The sequence below is a fragment of the Equus przewalskii genome, chromosome 14, assembly GCF_037783145.1.
Source record: "Equus przewalskii isolate Varuska chromosome 14, EquPr2, whole genome shotgun sequence".
Classification (NCBI taxonomy): domain Eukaryota; kingdom Metazoa; phylum Chordata; class Mammalia; order Perissodactyla; family Equidae; genus Equus; species Equus przewalskii.
The window spans coordinates 70,578,631-70,596,243 of record NC_091844.1 but is presented as its reverse complement, the minus strand read 5'-3'; the positions used below and the strand labels follow the sequence as shown (position 1 = coordinate 70,596,243).

The 17,613-nt window shown below is 54.9% G+C and overlaps 1 protein-coding gene across 2 annotated transcripts in view; it reads right to left on the bottom strand.

Annotated features, from left to right (window-relative positions):
* Nucleotides 1-17,613, bottom strand: part of ADCY3 (adenylate cyclase 3) — an 87,762-nt gene that overhangs the window by 14,543 nt on the left and 55,606 nt on the right. For both annotated transcript variants that reach the window (XM_008515276.2, XM_070574284.1), the window contains exons 4-9: nucleotides 8,612-8,742; nucleotides 7,952-8,063; nucleotides 7,653-7,780; nucleotides 6,255-6,413; nucleotides 5,172-5,349; nucleotides 695-823 (exon numbers count right to left, since the gene is read on the bottom strand). In XM_008515276.2, the coding sequence (XP_008513498.2) occupies nucleotides 695-823; nucleotides 5,172-5,349; nucleotides 6,255-6,413; nucleotides 7,653-7,780; nucleotides 7,952-8,063; nucleotides 8,612-8,742 (837 nt within the window). The remainder of the gene's footprint in view (nucleotides 1-694; nucleotides 824-5,171; nucleotides 5,350-6,254; nucleotides 6,414-7,652; nucleotides 7,781-7,951; nucleotides 8,064-8,611; nucleotides 8,743-17,613) is intronic.

The following is a 17,613-nucleotide window of genomic DNA, read 5'->3' as shown; positions in this document are numbered from 1 at the left end:
GTTGTGGTGCTCAAGAAAATCACAATTTACTTTTAGCCCCGTCTGCCTCCTTGTCCCCAGCACCTGACCCAAAGGCACCGGGGCAAGTCTTCTGTGTCCCTCACAGGGAGACGGCCATGCTGCCTCCGCTCACAGCAACCCCGACAAGGCAGAGATTCCTGTTCCAGAGCATTCGCCTGCATCAGTGAGGAGACGCAGGGAGCTCTTTAGCAATGGACAGATTCTGGACATTCTCCCAAGAGAGACCCTGTCCTCGGAGGCAGCATGTAATTCCTTTGGAAACCCCCTATCTTTGCATGAGACTTGTGGAGTTTGGACCCAGCCAGACAGGTGACCCAGTCCTGAAGCCTCACTTCCAAAACGGTCACAGATCTATAGAATTTTCCATGGATGTCCTCACTGCCCTCAGATCTACAGGATTCTAGGACATCAGAGCCAGACAAGGCCTGAGGCAAGCGTCTATTTTGACCTAAACCACCCCCACCCCATGTAACTGATGAGGAGGACGTGGGGTCAGGTGTGTGTGTGTGTGTGTGCGTGTGTGTGCATGTGATCTGACCAAGAGTCCACTGCTGAAAGACAGCCGAGCCTGGGCTACTGGCCAGGTCTCTTACTCTCAGTACAGGACTCTTGCTACAGCAACTTTTGCCTCCCGATCCCCTGCCCACAGCCTGGCCCTCAGCCCTGCACATACCTGGGCATCTTGCTCTTCGGGCTCCTCAGATGTGGAACCGCTGGTGTGGACACTCCCATTGGGTTCCTTGGTCTCAATGAGGGCAGGGGAGCTGGGCTTTGAAGAAGTTGGTGCTCCATTTGGGAGGGCCTGCAGCAGAAAGGAGTGGCCATCAGGGACCCCAGCCTAGGAGTGGTCTACTGTTAGTCTGGAATCTTCCACCAGAGTTTAGAAGCCCCATCGACTTAGAAATTTCACTATTCGATTCCTCCTCTAGAACATTACTTTTTAAATGCTGTAATTGTCTAGGAGTAATTTCCACTATTAAAATTTATTTTAATCAGAGAAAGACCCAATTGTTCCAACTCCTATTTCTAAAACAATAAGTCAATGACAGTGATTCACAGAGGTCTTTTTTGGTGTAGAGCCCTGTCAAATGCCTTCCAAAAGTCTGAATAAATTCCATAAACGAGTTTCCCCAATGATTAATATTTTTCCTTGACAGAATAAGTTAAACACTGTAACACAGAGGAACAGTTCATTCATTCATTTACTGACTATTTACTGAGTACCAGCTATGTGACAGGAAGAGCTCTAACTCCTGGGGATACTGACAGTGTTCTGATCTTGAGAGCTTACATTCTAGTGAAGAAAGGCAGACGGCAGCAAAGTAAGCAAAACAAACAGTACCTAAAAAGAGAGTAAGTGCTCTGGAGAAAGATAAAGTAAGAAGGGGACACAGGGATTGCTGGGGAGTGTGACTGTAAAGAGGAGGTCAGGGGAGGTGTCACCGTGAGGATGACATTTCCACAAAGACCTGGAGGAGCAAATCATGCGGCTCTCTGTGGATGGGGATTCCAGGAAGAGGGAACGGCCAGTGCAAAGGCCCTGGAGCAGGTGTGCACCTGGAGTATCTGAGCAGTAGCCAGGGGCCAGTGCTGCTGGAGCAGAGTGAATGAAAGGGACAGAGTGGTAGGGACCTGACCATACAGGGTCTTCCTGACCTCTGTAGGACTTTGATTTTTCCTCTGAGTAAGACAGGAGACCAATGGAGGGTTCTGAGCAAGGGAGTGACATGATTTCACTTAATAATTTAGCAGGATCACTCTGACTATAGTGTTGAGAAGGAGGGCGGTGGGGCAAGGACAGAAGCAGGATGACTGGTAGGGAGACTATCATAGGGCGTCCAGGCCTGAGATGACAGTGGCTCAGATGGGGACAGTAGCTGTGAGGGTGTGAGAAGGGACGACGGGAGCTCTATCTTGTAGGAAAAGTCAACAGAATTTGCTCATGGATTGTAGAGAGGGCTCAAGGATATCTTCCAAGTTTTTGGTCTGAGCAGTTGAAAGAATGGAGTTGCCCCTGACGACTGATGAGGAAGACAGAAGAGGTCAGAGCGGAGGGGAAGATCTGGCGCCTGGCCTCGGACTCGCTACTTCTGGGCGGCCTGCCCTGCAGACAGACAGAGATTTACACGTGGCTACCGTGGCTACCGGCTGAGAGCAGGGAAATGTAAAACAGTGAGCCTGGGGGAGAGATGACAAGGTTAGTAGAGGTGGGCAATGTCGCGGAAGCTTTTTAACATCTTGGAAGGGACTCCTGGTGGTAATTCTCCTCCCACTCCCCTCCTCTGCACTTACTCAGCTAAGCCTCGGGGAGGGGTTTCTGCAGATGGAACTGTGCTTGCTCCTGGGACCCCAGTGAGGCGGCTCTCAGCGCTCCTCACGCCCGTCCCCTTCTCACTCCCGTCTCGGTCTCCGTGCATTATTTCCCCCAAGCTTCATGCATTATTACTCTGCCTCAGGGACTGTTGAGCAGATTTGCTGAGGTGTTAACAAGGCCTCATCCAGGCACACCCTGAGGTGGAGCCCTCCTAAACAGCTGTGGAGCTCATCACACAAGCTCATGATCATTGTGATCAGCTGTTTATGGATCCACGCACCCTGGGGCTGACGGCTGCAGCGCAGCCTTGCCGTGAAGATAACCGGCATAGCCCACAGCAGCTAACATTTACATCCCCTGGGAGGGAGCAGCATGTGCTGGGCAGGCGGCGGGTGCCCGACAGATATCTGATGAATGTCATAGGACAAAGAGTTCATTTCTCCCATAAACAAAGAGCTCCTACAAATCAGACAGGGGAAGAAGCCCTCCAAGGTCAGGTATGAAGATGCAACCCGGGCTCACAACCAGGGCCCAGCCTTACTAGCAACTAAAGAAATGAGATGACAACAGTGAGATATCACGGCCTCATCTCCCAAATGAAGGAAGATACAAGTTAGCTGAGAGCCAGCTCGGGCACAGGGAGCGTGGCAGAAGGTGAGTGAGCAGGCACGCGGGTTAAACTTCAATGTACAGAACCTGTAACCCAGCATTTCCACCTCAAGGAATTGATGTTTTCAAGGAGCGGCACTAAGAAACGGTTAAAAGTCAACTTTACAAAAATATTGAAAACATGGATTGCCTCAAAATGTCAGTGAAAGAAGTCTTGAAAAGAGAACACCGCCCACGTTTCCATGAGAAGTGGTGCTGACTCATTTGTCTGATGGAGCATTTAAGAAGGAAACCAAGTCTGACTTCAAGTCATTTGATGACTATGGCCTCTGCTCCTGTCCTGTGCAGGCGCCATCCGAGCGACGGGGCCCAGCGGCACGGAGCACAGACCCCGGTCCAACTCGCCCAGAGCTTCGGTGCTCATATTTTAAGCTATGCACCCATGAACTCAACATGTCTCTGATTTGAAAACCAAATAACGACCCAGGCACAACAGCTTCATAGAGACAGTGCTGCCGAGGCTCCCTGTGCCTCAGTTCCTTCCCGTAACCCTCACAGGGCTGTCAGGTGCTGAGAACAACCCTTGATTCAAATTACGCACCATGCGAGAGTTTATTAAATAAAATAAATAAGCAAAATAAAGTACAAGAGTAGAGCAAGAATGAGTGTTGTCACAAGAACATGTATATTTGACTGCTTTATGCTGGTCCCTAGTGAAAGCAAATGTGTGGGTAATTGTTTACAGGAACAGCATTTTTCAATTTATTAAAAATTTTGTATGCCAGTCATTATAAATTTCCTATAACTTCCCAAAGGTAGCTGATTTCTTAAATTATTGTCAATTATTGTCTTGTAGAACAGCTTAGAAGACACATTTTTAACTCGTCCTACGAACACGTGAAGTTCTGCATGTAGCACTTTAAAAACAGGGATGACTCATTACCTTTGTGGCCAGGTCAAGTCTCAATTCATGGGCTCTACTTTCCGTGCTGATATTTCCTAACTTTCTGACAGACAGCTTCCTACTTTTCTTCAGACATTTACTGTAGCTCAGACTTTACACTCAGCACAGAATACTCAACCGTCCTTTGCTGTAACGCTCAGCACCCAGTGGGACAGTGAAGTACTCGGGAGTGAGACCATGCCGTACCCAGCCATGCATTCCTGCCGGTGCCGAGTTCCTGCGACCTCCCGCACAGGGAGGGACCCAGAGACATCTGGGAGGCGATGTGGCCGGCAGGTTGGGGGCACGGGCTGTGGTTTCAGGTCTGGCTCTGCCACCTGCTAGATGTGCTCAGCCTGCAGCTTGTGCAAGGTTCTGGGCCTGTTTCCTCCTCTGTCCAGTGGGCATGACGACAGCCCCGTTCTCACAGGTTGTCTCAAGGATTAAGTGAAAGAATGGATGCAGAGAAGTCCTCGATAAGCAGTGGTCATGATTAGATTGGTCAAACAGATGCACCTTCTGTTTATGTGTTTGACTGAGGGGAGAAGGCGTCTAGTTTTCTTACAAACTTTGTCAGGAGTCACCTCTTCATTTACAGCCCCTGAAGCCCCACCAGGGTGGGCTTTGCTTTTTTTTTTTTTAAGATTGGCAGCTGAGCTAACAACTGTTGCCAATCTTTTTTTCTTTTTCTTTTTCTCCCCAAATCCCCCCAGTACATAGTTGTATATTTTTAGCTGTGGGTCCTTCTAGTTGTGGCACATGGGATGCCACCTCAGTGTGGCTTATGAGCGGTGCGATGTCTGCACCCAGGATCCAAACCGGCAAAACCCTGGGCCGCTGAAGCGGAACGCACGAACTTAACCACTGGGCCACAGGGCTGGCCCCATGGGCTTTGCTTTCATAGCCAGGCCAAGCCTCAGCCATGGGACGGTCCTAACGACACGCCATCCCTAAGACACCAAACTCTTAAGGAGTTAACTGTTAGATTCTCGTGACTGGTGGGGTCTTGAAGTGGTAGATGACAAGAAATAAAATGATTTCCAGATTCATCAGAGGACGAGAGGTACAGGGATCAGTTTCTGCCCTAGCTGCTGGTGGCTTCTACTCAGAAAGGCTGGTACCATTAGCTTCCTGCTCAACGGGACTCAGAATCACTTTTATGCCAACCCACACCTCACCTCTCACACTTGGCCTTCTTCAAGTCCCGCCAACTCTCCACAGGCTCTCCTTCAGTCATCCCTGCCTTCCCATCCCCCTCGTCCAGGGGGCATGTGGGGGACTCACCGAGCCGTTGAGGCCATTTTGGGTGGCTGTTTTCTTCACTTCCGGCTTGGACGCGATGATGAGGTAGGTTTCGATGCCCTTCTCTTCTAGGTAATCGCAGCGGCTGCCCCCGTCGCCTGGCTCCACGTCAAACTCTCCTTTCAGGCAGTCCATGGTGCTCTGGGAGATGTGCACGCGCCTGCATTGCAGCGGGAGGGGCCTCAGCACCGGCCGGGGCCCTCAGCCCACGCCCGCGGACATCAGCGGGCACTGCTGGACCAGGCTGCTGCTCGGCCTGTGTCTCCTGGGGACATGGGGCAGGGAGAGGTGCTGCTCCCAGGAGCGGTGACAGGCGGTCCTGGCACTAAGGAGCTGTGTGGGCAGGGCGGCACCTGCCCCTCTCTGCGCCTCAGTGTTAAGTCCACAAGACAGGAATAAAATTTTGTCCTCATGGGCTGATGAGAGTATTAAATGAGACAAGGAATTCAGAAGTCTGCTCTGAACTCCAAAGTCTAAGGTGGGATCATTACCCGCCCTGCACGATTCTCAGCTGCAGCACCTGCTGGCTGGGGCAATAAACCCATTCCTGGGGAGTCACCACGGAGGGAGGAGACTGTGACTGCCTTTGAAGGAAGCTCCCTGGCCCAGGTGGGAAGGTTGCACCGTCTCAGTCACCCTGAGGGCAGGGCCTGCCCCGCCCTCCCGACTGGCCGATTCTATATGGAGCTCAAGCCAGATGTGCAGGTGCGTTGTGGCTGCACCGCTGCCTCGGGCCTGCTGCTCTGGTTGTCACTAGTAATGATGCTCTCTGGGGACACTTGGTTTAGTGAAGTAGCTGCAACTGTGACGACATCAGAGCCCCAGCGGCCCCACAGGTGGGTAAAGGGGGCGAAAGGCCAGTCTGCTGCAGAGGCCCGGGCAGGAGGGGCCGCAGCCCACCTCCGGCCAAGGCGGGGGCACCTCGAGGAGGAACGCTGCTCCTGGGTGGGAAGGGGGCCCTTCACTAAGGCCTTCACTGGTCCCAGCCACTGCCCTGAGAGATGGAAGGAACGGTCCCCGCCCTTGGCCCCCACGTGTGCCCGCTGGGAGGGAACACTCGCTCACCCAGGGATGCCGCCAGCCTCCATCTTGTTGGCCACAGTGACGTCAGTGGACCACACGTCGTACTGCCAGCGCTTCTGGCCCAGGACGCCCCCCAGCACAGTGCCCGTGTGCACCCCCACACGCATGTCCACCCCAGTCTTCGTCTTCTCCCGCACGTACCTGCCAGGCACACAGAGAAAGGAGGGGTCCGGGTGTGGCCCACAGCACAGTGGCAGCCCCTCCGCGAGCAGGAGGAATTCCACGCAGGCTCCCTTCCCCTCTGGGCCAAGGGGCCCACTGGGTGTCCCACAGCTCTCAGCTGGCCTCTGAGCTGAGTCTCTCAGAGGGGCGCTGCCCCAGCCCTCCTCCTGAGGCACCTCCAATGGCTCTCCTGCAACCACCCGTTCATTCACTTGTGCAGCTGCTGTTCACTGAGCGCCCAGCGTGTGCCAGGTGCTGCAGGCACAGAGGGGACGGCTCGCTTGAGGACTCCAGGAAGAGACAGACATGAAATTCAGAACTTTGCCCGATGGTGAGGGGAGTAGAGGGGAGAGTCTCTAATCTTGAACTAGCCCCCCGCCCCCAGGGGAAAGGCAGCATTTGTCTCCAGGCCAATACTGGAGGTAGCTTTAACCTGGGAGATGGTAAAAATGCAAAACCACAGCCTCAGAGGTGATGGCCAAGTGCACGTCCCACATCCTGGGCTCCATGCTGTGGGAGGAGACGCCTCAGCGAGGAACTTCCCTTCCCACTCAGGGGCGTGATATCACCCAGGGCCCACCAGAGGCCCTGAGTCAACAGCAGGGACCCTCTTGGGTCCTCCAGGGTCCCAGCCCACCTGCAGCAGTGGCAGCAATGGGGATGCAGGGGGGAGGCAGTCTACCATCCCCACAGCTCCCAGGGAGCTCAGAGGCCAGGGCTCCCATCTCTGCCGCCCCATTCATCTCGTGACCTTGGCAGAGTCACCTTATTGCTGCACTGACTTTCTAATCTGAGAAGTCGGCATGGGGACCCCTGAACCTATCTGTCTTGGGGGGTCATGGTGAGAAAACACTGAGAGAAGAGATTGGGGGGGACACCTGAGGGGAAAATCCAAGCAAATGTGAGGTGGCGGGATGCACTGCAAGACAACTGCAACTTCCAGCAGAAAAAACAGTGCGGACCAAGGCTGGGACAGCATCCCTCAGACACTAGGAATGTCGCACTTCCCTCAGCGGTGAGGAAGGGAAGCCACAGCCCGACTTCCCAGAGCCAGGGACCAAGCCACCTACCAACCAACGCTACATCCCACATTACACGCCTGTGTGGTCCCTCCATGAGGGCCTTGGGGGTTCCAGGCCTGCCATGACAGAGCAGCATGGAAGGCCTGCTCCTCCCACGGGCCCAGAGCCCCCTCCCTCTCAGAGGCACCCCACTCACGAGATGGCCTCCACCATGGCGAGCCCCATGAGGATGGAGCAGACAGCGTGGTCCTCCCGGTAGTCCGGCAGGCCACAGATGCAGTAGTAACAGTCGCCCAGGATCTTAATCCGTAGCTGGTGGTATTTCTGAAAGGGCAGGGCATAAACTGTGGTCCCGAGTTCCTCCTCGACTGGAGGAGTGGCAAAGAAAGCAGAGGAAGGACAGGCAGGAAGAAACCGTGGGAGCCGGCAGGACAGGAGCAGGCCATGAGGGTGGCCCCCCCATCTCGAAAGCCAGGCGGGGGGTGGAGCACTTACGGCTGCCAGCTTGTCGAAGCGGGCAAAGAGCTCGTTGAGCAGTTTCACGAGCTCCTGGGCACTGCAGGCAGACGACAGCTGGGTGAAGCCCACGATGTCCGCAAAGAGGATGCTGCAAGAGGAGGGATGGCCACAGGCGTGATGCTCCCGATGGCACACCTGATTCCACCGCCAGCTCCTGCTCCCAACCCACAGGCAGCCAGGACCACGGCAGGAGGAGGACCCTCCTCAAGTCCCAAAGCAGTGAGACCCTGGCACTTCCAGGGTGAACCTGGAGCTCTGATGGTTACCTTGCTCTCTAAGGGGGCTTGCTCTCCAGAACCCCCTGCTGTTCACTCCTGCACCCAGGATGAACACATCCTTCCTGGAAGGAGCACGGCTTTTAACCCCAGGGCTGAATGGCCAGGTGACCTCACAGATGTCACCTCCCTACTTGGGCGACATCTGTACAATGATGCGGCTAGACCACACAGCCTAAAGCATGTCTCAGCCCCAGTGTCTGTCAAAAAGGCCGCTCCCGCAGAAGGAGGCTCACACTGTGGGGATGGCCTTGCTTCTAGTCCCCAGGGAAAGACGTTCAAACCCCACAGTGCTCAGCCAACCCCACAAAGCCCCCACCGCTGTCCTGCTCTCGGAGCCCCAGCCCGTGGGCCAGCACACCTGACGTTCTCATGGCGGTACATGTACATGGTGTTGAACTGCTGCTGGTCCTTCTGGCTCTCGTCCTTCTTCATGTCCTTTAGCATCTCGTCGGCCACGTGCTTGGGCAGGATGGAAAGCATAAGGTTCTCCTGTGGGAGGGAGAAGAGGGGTAGTGGGGAAGGTAGCTGCAGGTGCGGATTCTCCTGGGAAGAAATACCCTGATCCTGGCGACAGATGTCAGCCAGGAGCCAGGTGACCTTCCAGAGGCCTTCCAGCGCACACCCACACCGGGAAGCAGCCAGGGGCCCAGGACAGGACAGTGCAAGAGGCCAGGCTTCTTGCACTGAGCAGGCTCGGGGTCGTGACCTGAGCTCCAGAACGCTGACAGGAGTGAGACCCGTGAAGAAACCCACGCTTGGCTCTGTGCCTCCGCGCACCCTCGATGCCACAGGAAGCGGGACAGTTCCTACGTGGCCCACTGTCTCCTGTGCCTGCTCTGCGTGCCCTTGAGGGCAGGGCTTCGAGTCACCCACCCCAGCCTGCACAGAATAATCACCGGAGACTTCAGTCAACTTGACTGAAGACCTACTACATGCCAGGTGCAGCGCTAGGTGCTAATGCTACAGAGACCAGTGAGCCTCTCCCCTCCCCTCCTGCTCACCGTGGTGCAGTGTGATCACACCAAGACAAGCAAGGGGGAGCAGACAACTGAGAAAGAAGGAGGGGTGTGTGTGTGTAGGGGCGTGGGGGCAATCAGGAGGACTTCCTGGAAGTGACGCTGGGCTGAGTCTTGACGACAGAGATGCCGAGAGCATCCTGTCAGAGGGAGTGTACACATGATTACACCAGGTTCGGGGACCTGCAAGTGTTTCGGTGGAGGCGGAAACAGCAGTAAGTGCGGCTCGAGGGTTAGACACAGTTTAGATCAGGGGTCAGCAAACTGCCACCCATGGGCCAAATCTGGCTGCTGCCTGTTTTCACAGAAGCAGCCTTACTGGCCCAGCCACGCTGACCTGTTGATGTATCATCCATGGCTGTTTTCTTGCTCCAATGGCAGAGATGAGCACAGCTGTGACAGAGACCATGTGGCTGCAGAGCCAAAAAACTCACTATCTGGCCCTTTCCATCTGGTTTGCCTCTTGAAGGGGCTGGTGTGCCAGGCCAGGAATCTGAATGCTTCCTCAAAGCTGCGTTAACGACTGAGGGCCCAGGCAGGGGTGTGACGCGACAGGGCGTGTGTGTTAGGGAGATCTCCCAGACGGGGCGCGGAGGGAGACGGGGGGCTCCTGCGGGATCCAGGCAGAGCTGGGCTGAGCAAGAGCGGCTGTGAGACATGGGACAAGCAGGACCCACACACGTGGTAACTGCCTGTGCGTGGGGGTAAGGGACCGTGGCTTGGGCCTCTGGGTGGAAGGTGCCAGTCTCTGAAATAGGGAAGAGAGGAGAGAGAGGCGAGGGCAAAGGTGGGTGTGTGGTTGGGACGCTGAGTGTGAGGCGGCGAGGCCTCCATGCAGGGATGCCCTGCAGGCAGGTGCCTGGGAGGCTGGGGGCTGCGCCTGCGGCTGAGGCCGAGGGTGGGACTAAGCAGCAGGAAACAGGAGGAGACACTGAGAGAAGAAGGTGCCAGCTGGTGAAGTCAGAGGAGGAGAAACCCAGGCAGGGCGCCTTCTCAGGAAAGAACACTGCCCCTGCCCCAGGAGGGGAGGCCGGTGATGACAGTGCCTGGTGAGGGATGACGGGGAGGAACCTCGAGCTGAGGTTTGCAGGATGGAAATCACAAAGGGTGGAGGGGCAAGAGAACTGTGCTAATGGTGAGGAGGTGACTAGACTGAGGCCGTGGGGCGAGGGAGCTAGAAGTGAGGTTGGCCTGAGAGAGGTGGGGGTGCGGGGGGGACAGTGAGAGCAGGGGCACAAGAGATGTGGCTGGAGGGCATGGCCTTTGACCCCGTGGTGACACAGTTCTGGTGATCTGCCCAGTGTTGCAGGGGTCGCCTGCTGGAAGGGAAGGAGTGAGGTGGGTGGGGCTCAGGAAGTCCAGGAGTGCTGTGTCCAGAGTGCCAGTCACACGAGTTACCTGGGCATCATTACGGCTCAGGAATGAGACCCAAAATAACTGCAGTGCGCCCTGCCCTGGCTCCATCTGAGCCCAGGCAACAGCACCCGGGTCTCCCGGGGCCGTGCTGGGACCTCCGCCCCTGGCACACACCCGTCCCCACCCCGTGTTGGGAGGGGAGCTTCAGCCTTCTCCCAGAACCCAGCAAACCCAGGCACTGTGCAAAAGCTCTCAGCCTGGGAAGGAGGGGAGCCTCCAGGAGGATTTTCAAGAAAAGCCAGAGACTGAGGCCCTGCTGGCTCCTGAGGGCGGCGGGGGAGCTGCTGGAGTCCTGAGCGGGAGAAGGGGCGTCAAGAGGCAGCAGTGAGCCTGGGGCAGGAATCCTGGGGGTCCCAGCCCACCCTGAGTGCGCGGCCCTGGTGTGTGCAGGCTGGCAGGGACCAGAGCGGGTGGTGGTTAAGAGCTGGGCCTCTGGGCCCGACAGCCTGGCTCAGATCCCTGCCTGCCACTCACTTACTGTGTGACTCAGGCAGTTACTATACTTCCCTGTGCCTCGGTGTCCTTGTCGGTAAAACCGGGACTAGGTGAGTCATCGAGTGAAGCACCTAGAACAGCACCTGCACAGAGCAAGTGCTCAAGAGATTTTAGCTATTCCTGTGTCACTTGATGTGGAGAGTTACGGAGGGCGTTGAGACAGCAGGTGTCACCGAAAGACAAGGCCTAAACTTCCTCTGGGCTTCGAAGCTGGCCACAGGTTTATGGCCTAAGAGTGCGAGTGGGATGTCCAGGATGAGCAGAAGACCCTTCTGGTCACTCAGCCAGGGCTCATGAGCTCTGTCCAGTCCAGGCGGGATGATGAGAGGCACAAAGAAGGATCCTGCCTTCCATACAAGCCTCGGTCCTTTTCCAGGGCGCATGCTAAGGTGAGGAAGAGGCAGACGTGTGAGGAGGCGAGGGCCTGCCGGCTGGGGAGGAGGCCACCAGGAGTGTGAGGCCACCAAGGATTAGGGAAGTCACAGCACTGTGCTGTCTCCCTGCCAGCCTGCCTGCTGCAGCCCAGGCAGCCAGAGCCTGCACGGTCCAGCCCGTACTGCCCTCTCAGACTCCTCCTCAGAACCCCGTCCTCCAGAAACGCCTCTCCAGGCTCCTCTGGAATGCTGGGGACATCAGAATCCAATCCAGTCCTGTGAGGTTCTCCAGGCCCCTGGCCACAGGCCCAGTTTCCCTGAAGACAATCCGGGCCTCCTCAGGGGTGGCCCACTAGCCCCTCCTAGCACAGCCCAGGCTCCAAGACTGTCACTCAAGGCCGGATAAAAGCAGCAATACATGTGCAAAGTTGGTGTCACCCTGACACCCAAAACATAGGGGCCTCGGAAGTCACATCAGTGAGGAGGCCGAGAGCTCACCGCTGGGGGCGGGACATGGGGCATGTTCACTTTTTGCATTAAACATTTCTGCAACTTTTGCCAAATGCCTATATGAATTCTGAAAGCAGAAAATCATGCTATGTCAATTTTGAAAATAACAGGAAAGAAACCGTGGTTGTAAACTGAGGCTGCCAATTTACTCCTGTGGTTTATGGAAAGCTGACAGTTGACCTCAGGAGGTTAAGCAGGCAGAGTCCACCTTAAGTCATTCTGATAAAACAGGTTTTAAATAGTAAGTAGGCATACTCAGAAGAAAAGACAAACAGAATTGGACAAAGGAGAAAAGAGCAAAACAGGCAGCTGCCAAGGGACTTGACAGGAAAGAACATTCTAGCAGGCGGGGGTCCAAGGAAGGAAAGTGGCTGAGCGGGCAGTGAAAGAGGGGCCGCCCTCCCCTGCCCGCTGTCTTCCAGGGCCAGGCCCACGTCTCAACCCCAGGATTTCTGTGACAGCCTCTCAGTGGGTCTCCCTGGTGCCAGGCTCTGCAACTCCTCCTCTCAACCCACCTTCCACGTGGCCTCTGACCTTCCTCTAAGCCGTGTGACACCCACGTCCAGCACCCTCGGATGGCTCCCCACCCGCCACACTTCTCAGGGCACCTGAGGCCCTCCTCACTGTGGCACCCAACTGCCTTTCTGGTCCCATCTCCCCCTGCTCCTCTCTGCGGCCCTCCAGTGTAGACAAGCCCCTCCTCACCCACCTCCACCCACGCCCTTCAACACCCACCTGACACACCACCTGTCCAAAAAGCCCCCAGCCCCTGCCCAGGTGTGCTCGTCCCTCCTCATTACACTCACTTTATTGGTGTCTCTACTGGTGCTGACCTTGTTCGCCCTTATATCTTAGAGATTCTAAACCTTTTCCTGGATCCTGGCCCCTTTTAAGAGTGTGTAATGTTAGCTATGGCTCTTCCAGACAAATGCTCATACACACATAGAAGATTCCTGAATCCATTCTCAGGGACCAGGTTAAAGACTCCACACCCGACAGGTGTTCTTGGGGAAGGAAGGAGGCTGGGATCCAGGCACTCTTGGCTGGTGGGCCCCACAGGGGGCACTAGGGGGGACAGAACAGGGGCCACCCAGAGCAGCCTACGCAGGGTCCCAGTGCTGAGGGACGTGGCTGGCTGTCCCCAGCACAGAGGCAGAGCCTGCTCTTCCTAAAATAGCATTTGCTATAGGTTTCAGGAGTCATAAAATGTTCCAAGCCTCTGACCCATTAATGGCTTTTCTGGGAATTTATCCAACAGAAATAATCCAAAAGAAGCAAAAAGAGACATGTGCAAGAAGAACGTCATGGCAGCATCACTTACAGTTGTGGAAAAGCTACACGCAGCCCAAATGCCCAGCGAGTGGCTAGTTAAATTGTGACACATCCACTGGATGGGAGATTATGCAACCCTAAAACTGATGTTGATGCAAACTGCAGCCACCAGAAAACGACAAGAGAGAAGAGCAGGACATGAGACTGTATTCTGTGAAAGTGATGCTGGGCCCCTGCGCCTCTGAAGAAAGGCAGAAGAGTACGTGCAAAAGAGCAAAGGGGAATTTAATTTGGGGGATGGAATTAAGAGAAAACATTAAACATCTTTCAAAACGCTCTACGGTTATTATGCTGCTGCTGCTGCTTTTTTAAAATACTTTTTAAACTGGAAATAAACACAAAACATCCTGTTGTCTTCAGCTGTGACCGCACAGTTTTCTAGAAAAGGAGATCCGTGCAAGGCCACTGGGCGGGCTCCAGACGCCCACCTCTGCTTGGCTACAACCCGAGGAAGGAGACCGACGGCCAGGTAGGAAGCCAAGAGGAGATCACAGCCCCACAGCACGACGGGAGGTGGAGGCGGCGGTGGCCCTCTTACGGAGCCAGATGACAGAACCACCACCCTGGGCTGGCTTCTTTCTGCTATTCTCATGAACATAGCACCTCACCAGGCAAATGGACACCACTGACCAATATCAAAATGTCTCTTCTTCGCTAAAACTTTCCTGTCTACCCTATACTCTCATAAATGTAATATTGCCTCTATTTTGCAGGTGACCAACCCGAGGCATGGAGGCATGAAGTGGTTCATCCCAGGTTCCTCAGAGTCAGTGGCAGAGCCAGAACTAGAATCAGGGCTCCCCGACTGATGGAACGGGGTGGGGGGTTCCTCTTGACCAAAGGACATGTTTTGCACACAGCAATTCTCCCTCTGTAGTGGACACTGTTCTGCCATGAACATGAAGGAACAAGTGCCCAAAGCTTACCTAGTAAGGACCTGACAGTGCTGCCCTAGAAACCCTTCTCAGGACGCTTCTGTGGGCCCCAGTCCTTGTGCCGTTGAGTGGGGAGATCTGGCCGGCCACCCCTGAAGCGGGTCCCCCTTGCAGAAGAAGACCCAGCTGAGACCTCTGTGGGTGCCTCAGCATAGTGGCCTGGGCGGCAGGCCAGACCAGCCCTAGGCACCAGGGAGAGCAGGCGGGGCCAGCGGCAGGGGCCAGAATGCCTCCTGATGGTCAGCAGGGAAGAGAAGGAGGAGGGTGCTGCTGGGGTGGCCTGGAGGCAGAGGCCTGGGTTCAATCCTGGCTCTACACCCGCAGACCCTGGGCAGGGCATGCCCTCCCTGAGCGTCAGCCCCGTCCCCTACTCTCAGGCTGAGGGGAGGAGAAAGGAATGATGCTGCAAGGCCCTGCCTCAGGGACTGACAGTGGACTCTGGAAGTGACCAGTGGGGCCAAAGGTGAGGGCCCTGAGGTTCTGGGTCACCCCAAAGCTGCGACACAGTCCAGCTGCGGCAGTTCCAGGGGGGCTTGCCCAGAGCGGGTGCATGCTGGACCTCCCCAATAGCGCATGTGCAATGAGCCTCTGCCCAACTGACTGCAAGGTTAAGTCGGTGCGCTCGGCATCACTCACGCTGCTACCCAGAGGGGCAAAAACCTGCAGCTGAGTCCCTGGACGCCTGGGCTCAGGGGGTCCCCTGGTTCAGCTGAGCCCACCTGCAGGACCTTAGGCCTCATGACCCAGAGTCTGGCCCACAGAGCAGTGTCCTTGGCGTCACCAGGGGCTCACCCCACGCAGACCCTCTGGCCCCCATGCAGCTCAAGGACCCTCAGGCCACTCACGCCTGCATCACAGTTTGGAAGCACCACTTGAGGAGCACCTGAGGAGAAGGATTTGAAGGAAAGGAAACCGAGGAGGAAGGCCAGCTGTGGGAGTGGGAGCAAGGCTGAGCTGTGCGCCCAGAGCAAGATCCTGCCTCCCCAGGTCGCTGCTGGAGAGCCCTGCCTCCAACGTCATGTCTGAGCAGGAGGCAGGACCCTCCACCCAGGACTCGGGGACAAGAAAGGAGCAGAACACTTGAAACCCAAAGCCAGAGGACAAGACAGCGGTGAGATTCACGTCAAGGTGGAAACGGCCTCGCCCCTCCCGGGCCTCAGACTCACACCATCTAAGAGCAGAGGGCCAGCGCTCTGCCAGCTTCCTCTGAGGAGGCCACAGACGCCGTTCATCACGCTCCAGAAGACGTGGGAGTGGAGGGAGACAATGTGACCAAAGTCTGTCACGAACGAATGGAGGGGGGCAGAAGGAGGGCGCTCAACAATTTAGATAATCTTTTTATTTTTTCTTTGCCCTTAACCCTTTTTTATCTTTTTAAGTTAGTTGTTTTGTAATGTGATTTTCAAAACTGAAGTGAAACTGGCACCTTCATCTCTTTAAAACTCCTGGTATTTGGGGGCCGGCCCCGTGGCCGAGTAGTTAAGTTCACACACTCCGCTTGGGCGGCCCAGTGTTCACGGGTTTGGATCCTGGGTGCAGACCTACACACTGCTCATCAAGCCACGCTGTGGCAGCGTCCCACGTAGAAGAACTAGAGAGACTTACGACTGGGATATACAACTATGCACTGAGGCTTTGCCGGGGGAAAAAAAAGAGGAAGATTGGCAACAGACATTAGCTCAGGGCCAATCTTCCTCACTAAAAAAGCATACCTTTAAAAAAAAAAAAAACTCCTGGTATTTTGAATTCTAATGCTTATTATTCATCATCATGAGAATTTTTGTCATCAACTTCAGACACCTTCACATTGTCTCCCCTTTATGAAAATGACGGGAGCACAGAGGCCACCTTTCTCTGGACTATGGTGCCCTGAAGTTGTGGCACGTGGTGGCTTCACTCTTGGACTATGACTTTCAGTGGCAGTGTTTCTGGAAGTTTTCCAGAAAACTGGGCTGTGGGAAAATGACATTTCCTTACCCTGGAGCTACTTGTAAAATCTGATGACCAAAAGAAGGAATATAAGTTGGAGGCTGAAGAGACAGATACGGAGATAATAATGACAAATTCCAAAGAAAGCTTCAGTGAAGAGACAAAGCATTTTAAAAATTTAAAAATACTGAGCCAGCCCTGATGGTCTAGCAGTTAAAATTCAGTGCTCACTGCCTTGACAGCCTGGGTTCAGTTCCGGGCGTGGAACCACACTGCCCGTCTGTCAGTAGCCACGCTGTGGTGGCAGCTCATAAAGAAGAACTGGAAGGATTTACAACTAGAATATACAACTGTGTACTGGGGCTTTGGGGAGGAACAAAAAAGAAGAAAACTGCCAACAAATGTTAGCTCACGGGAAATCTTCCCCTGGAAAAAAAAATCTTGTCAGAGAGAGAAAAGAGTGGTTTCATCATCCAAGGCTGGGGAGGGTAGAACAGGGTCACTGACCTGGGGTTGGGCTCCTAAGGCCCCTCTGACCCCGGGCACATGCTTTGTCCCTTTGGGCTTAGTTCCTCATCTGTAAAATGGGTGATCCCTTAGTCCTCTCTTTCTTTGTTCAAAGTGGAAACTCTTCCAGAAGGAAAATTTCAGAAGATATGGAGGATGTATTCATAAACCGTGTGAACGGCATGTCACCAGGACAATTGGTTAATGTGGACTTTACTCCAGAGTGATCTGGTAAAATGTACAGGATGAACTTCAAAAAGGGTAAATGGAGTCATCTCTACTCGAGTCCCCAGAACTAACTGCAAGAGGATGGAAAGCTGGAGGCACAGTGTATCAACACCAGAGAGAAAAACATCCAGCTGTTTGAGATGCCATTAGATTTTAAATGAATTCACAGCATAAAGTGGCACCTCAACCAGCCCCTTGGCCCTTAGCAGGAGTTACGGTCCTGAAAGAGGAGGGGCTGGACCCGCCCCTCCCACCAGGCAGATCCCCTCCAAGGAAACTGATCACCTCGGCCTCCGGCCTCCGTCAGGGAGTGACCACGGGGTGAGGGAGCCTGAGCCGGGGCATCTGATGGTGGTGGGCTGGGCTGGAGAGCAGCCCAGAGAAGGGAGGGCTCCGCGGCCTCACAGAGCAACCTGCAAGCCTGAGGAAAGCTGCTGTGTGGAAGAGGGATGAGACTTGCTCTAGACTGCTGGGGCGCAGTCTGCTGTGTCCAGAGTGGGAGGAACTTTCTAAGAGTCAAAACATTCGAATAAAGAGCACGCTGCCCCGAGAGGTCGAGATCTTCCATCCCCAGACACCGCGAGAGGAGCTACAGGCAGGAGTCACCCCAGGATGGAC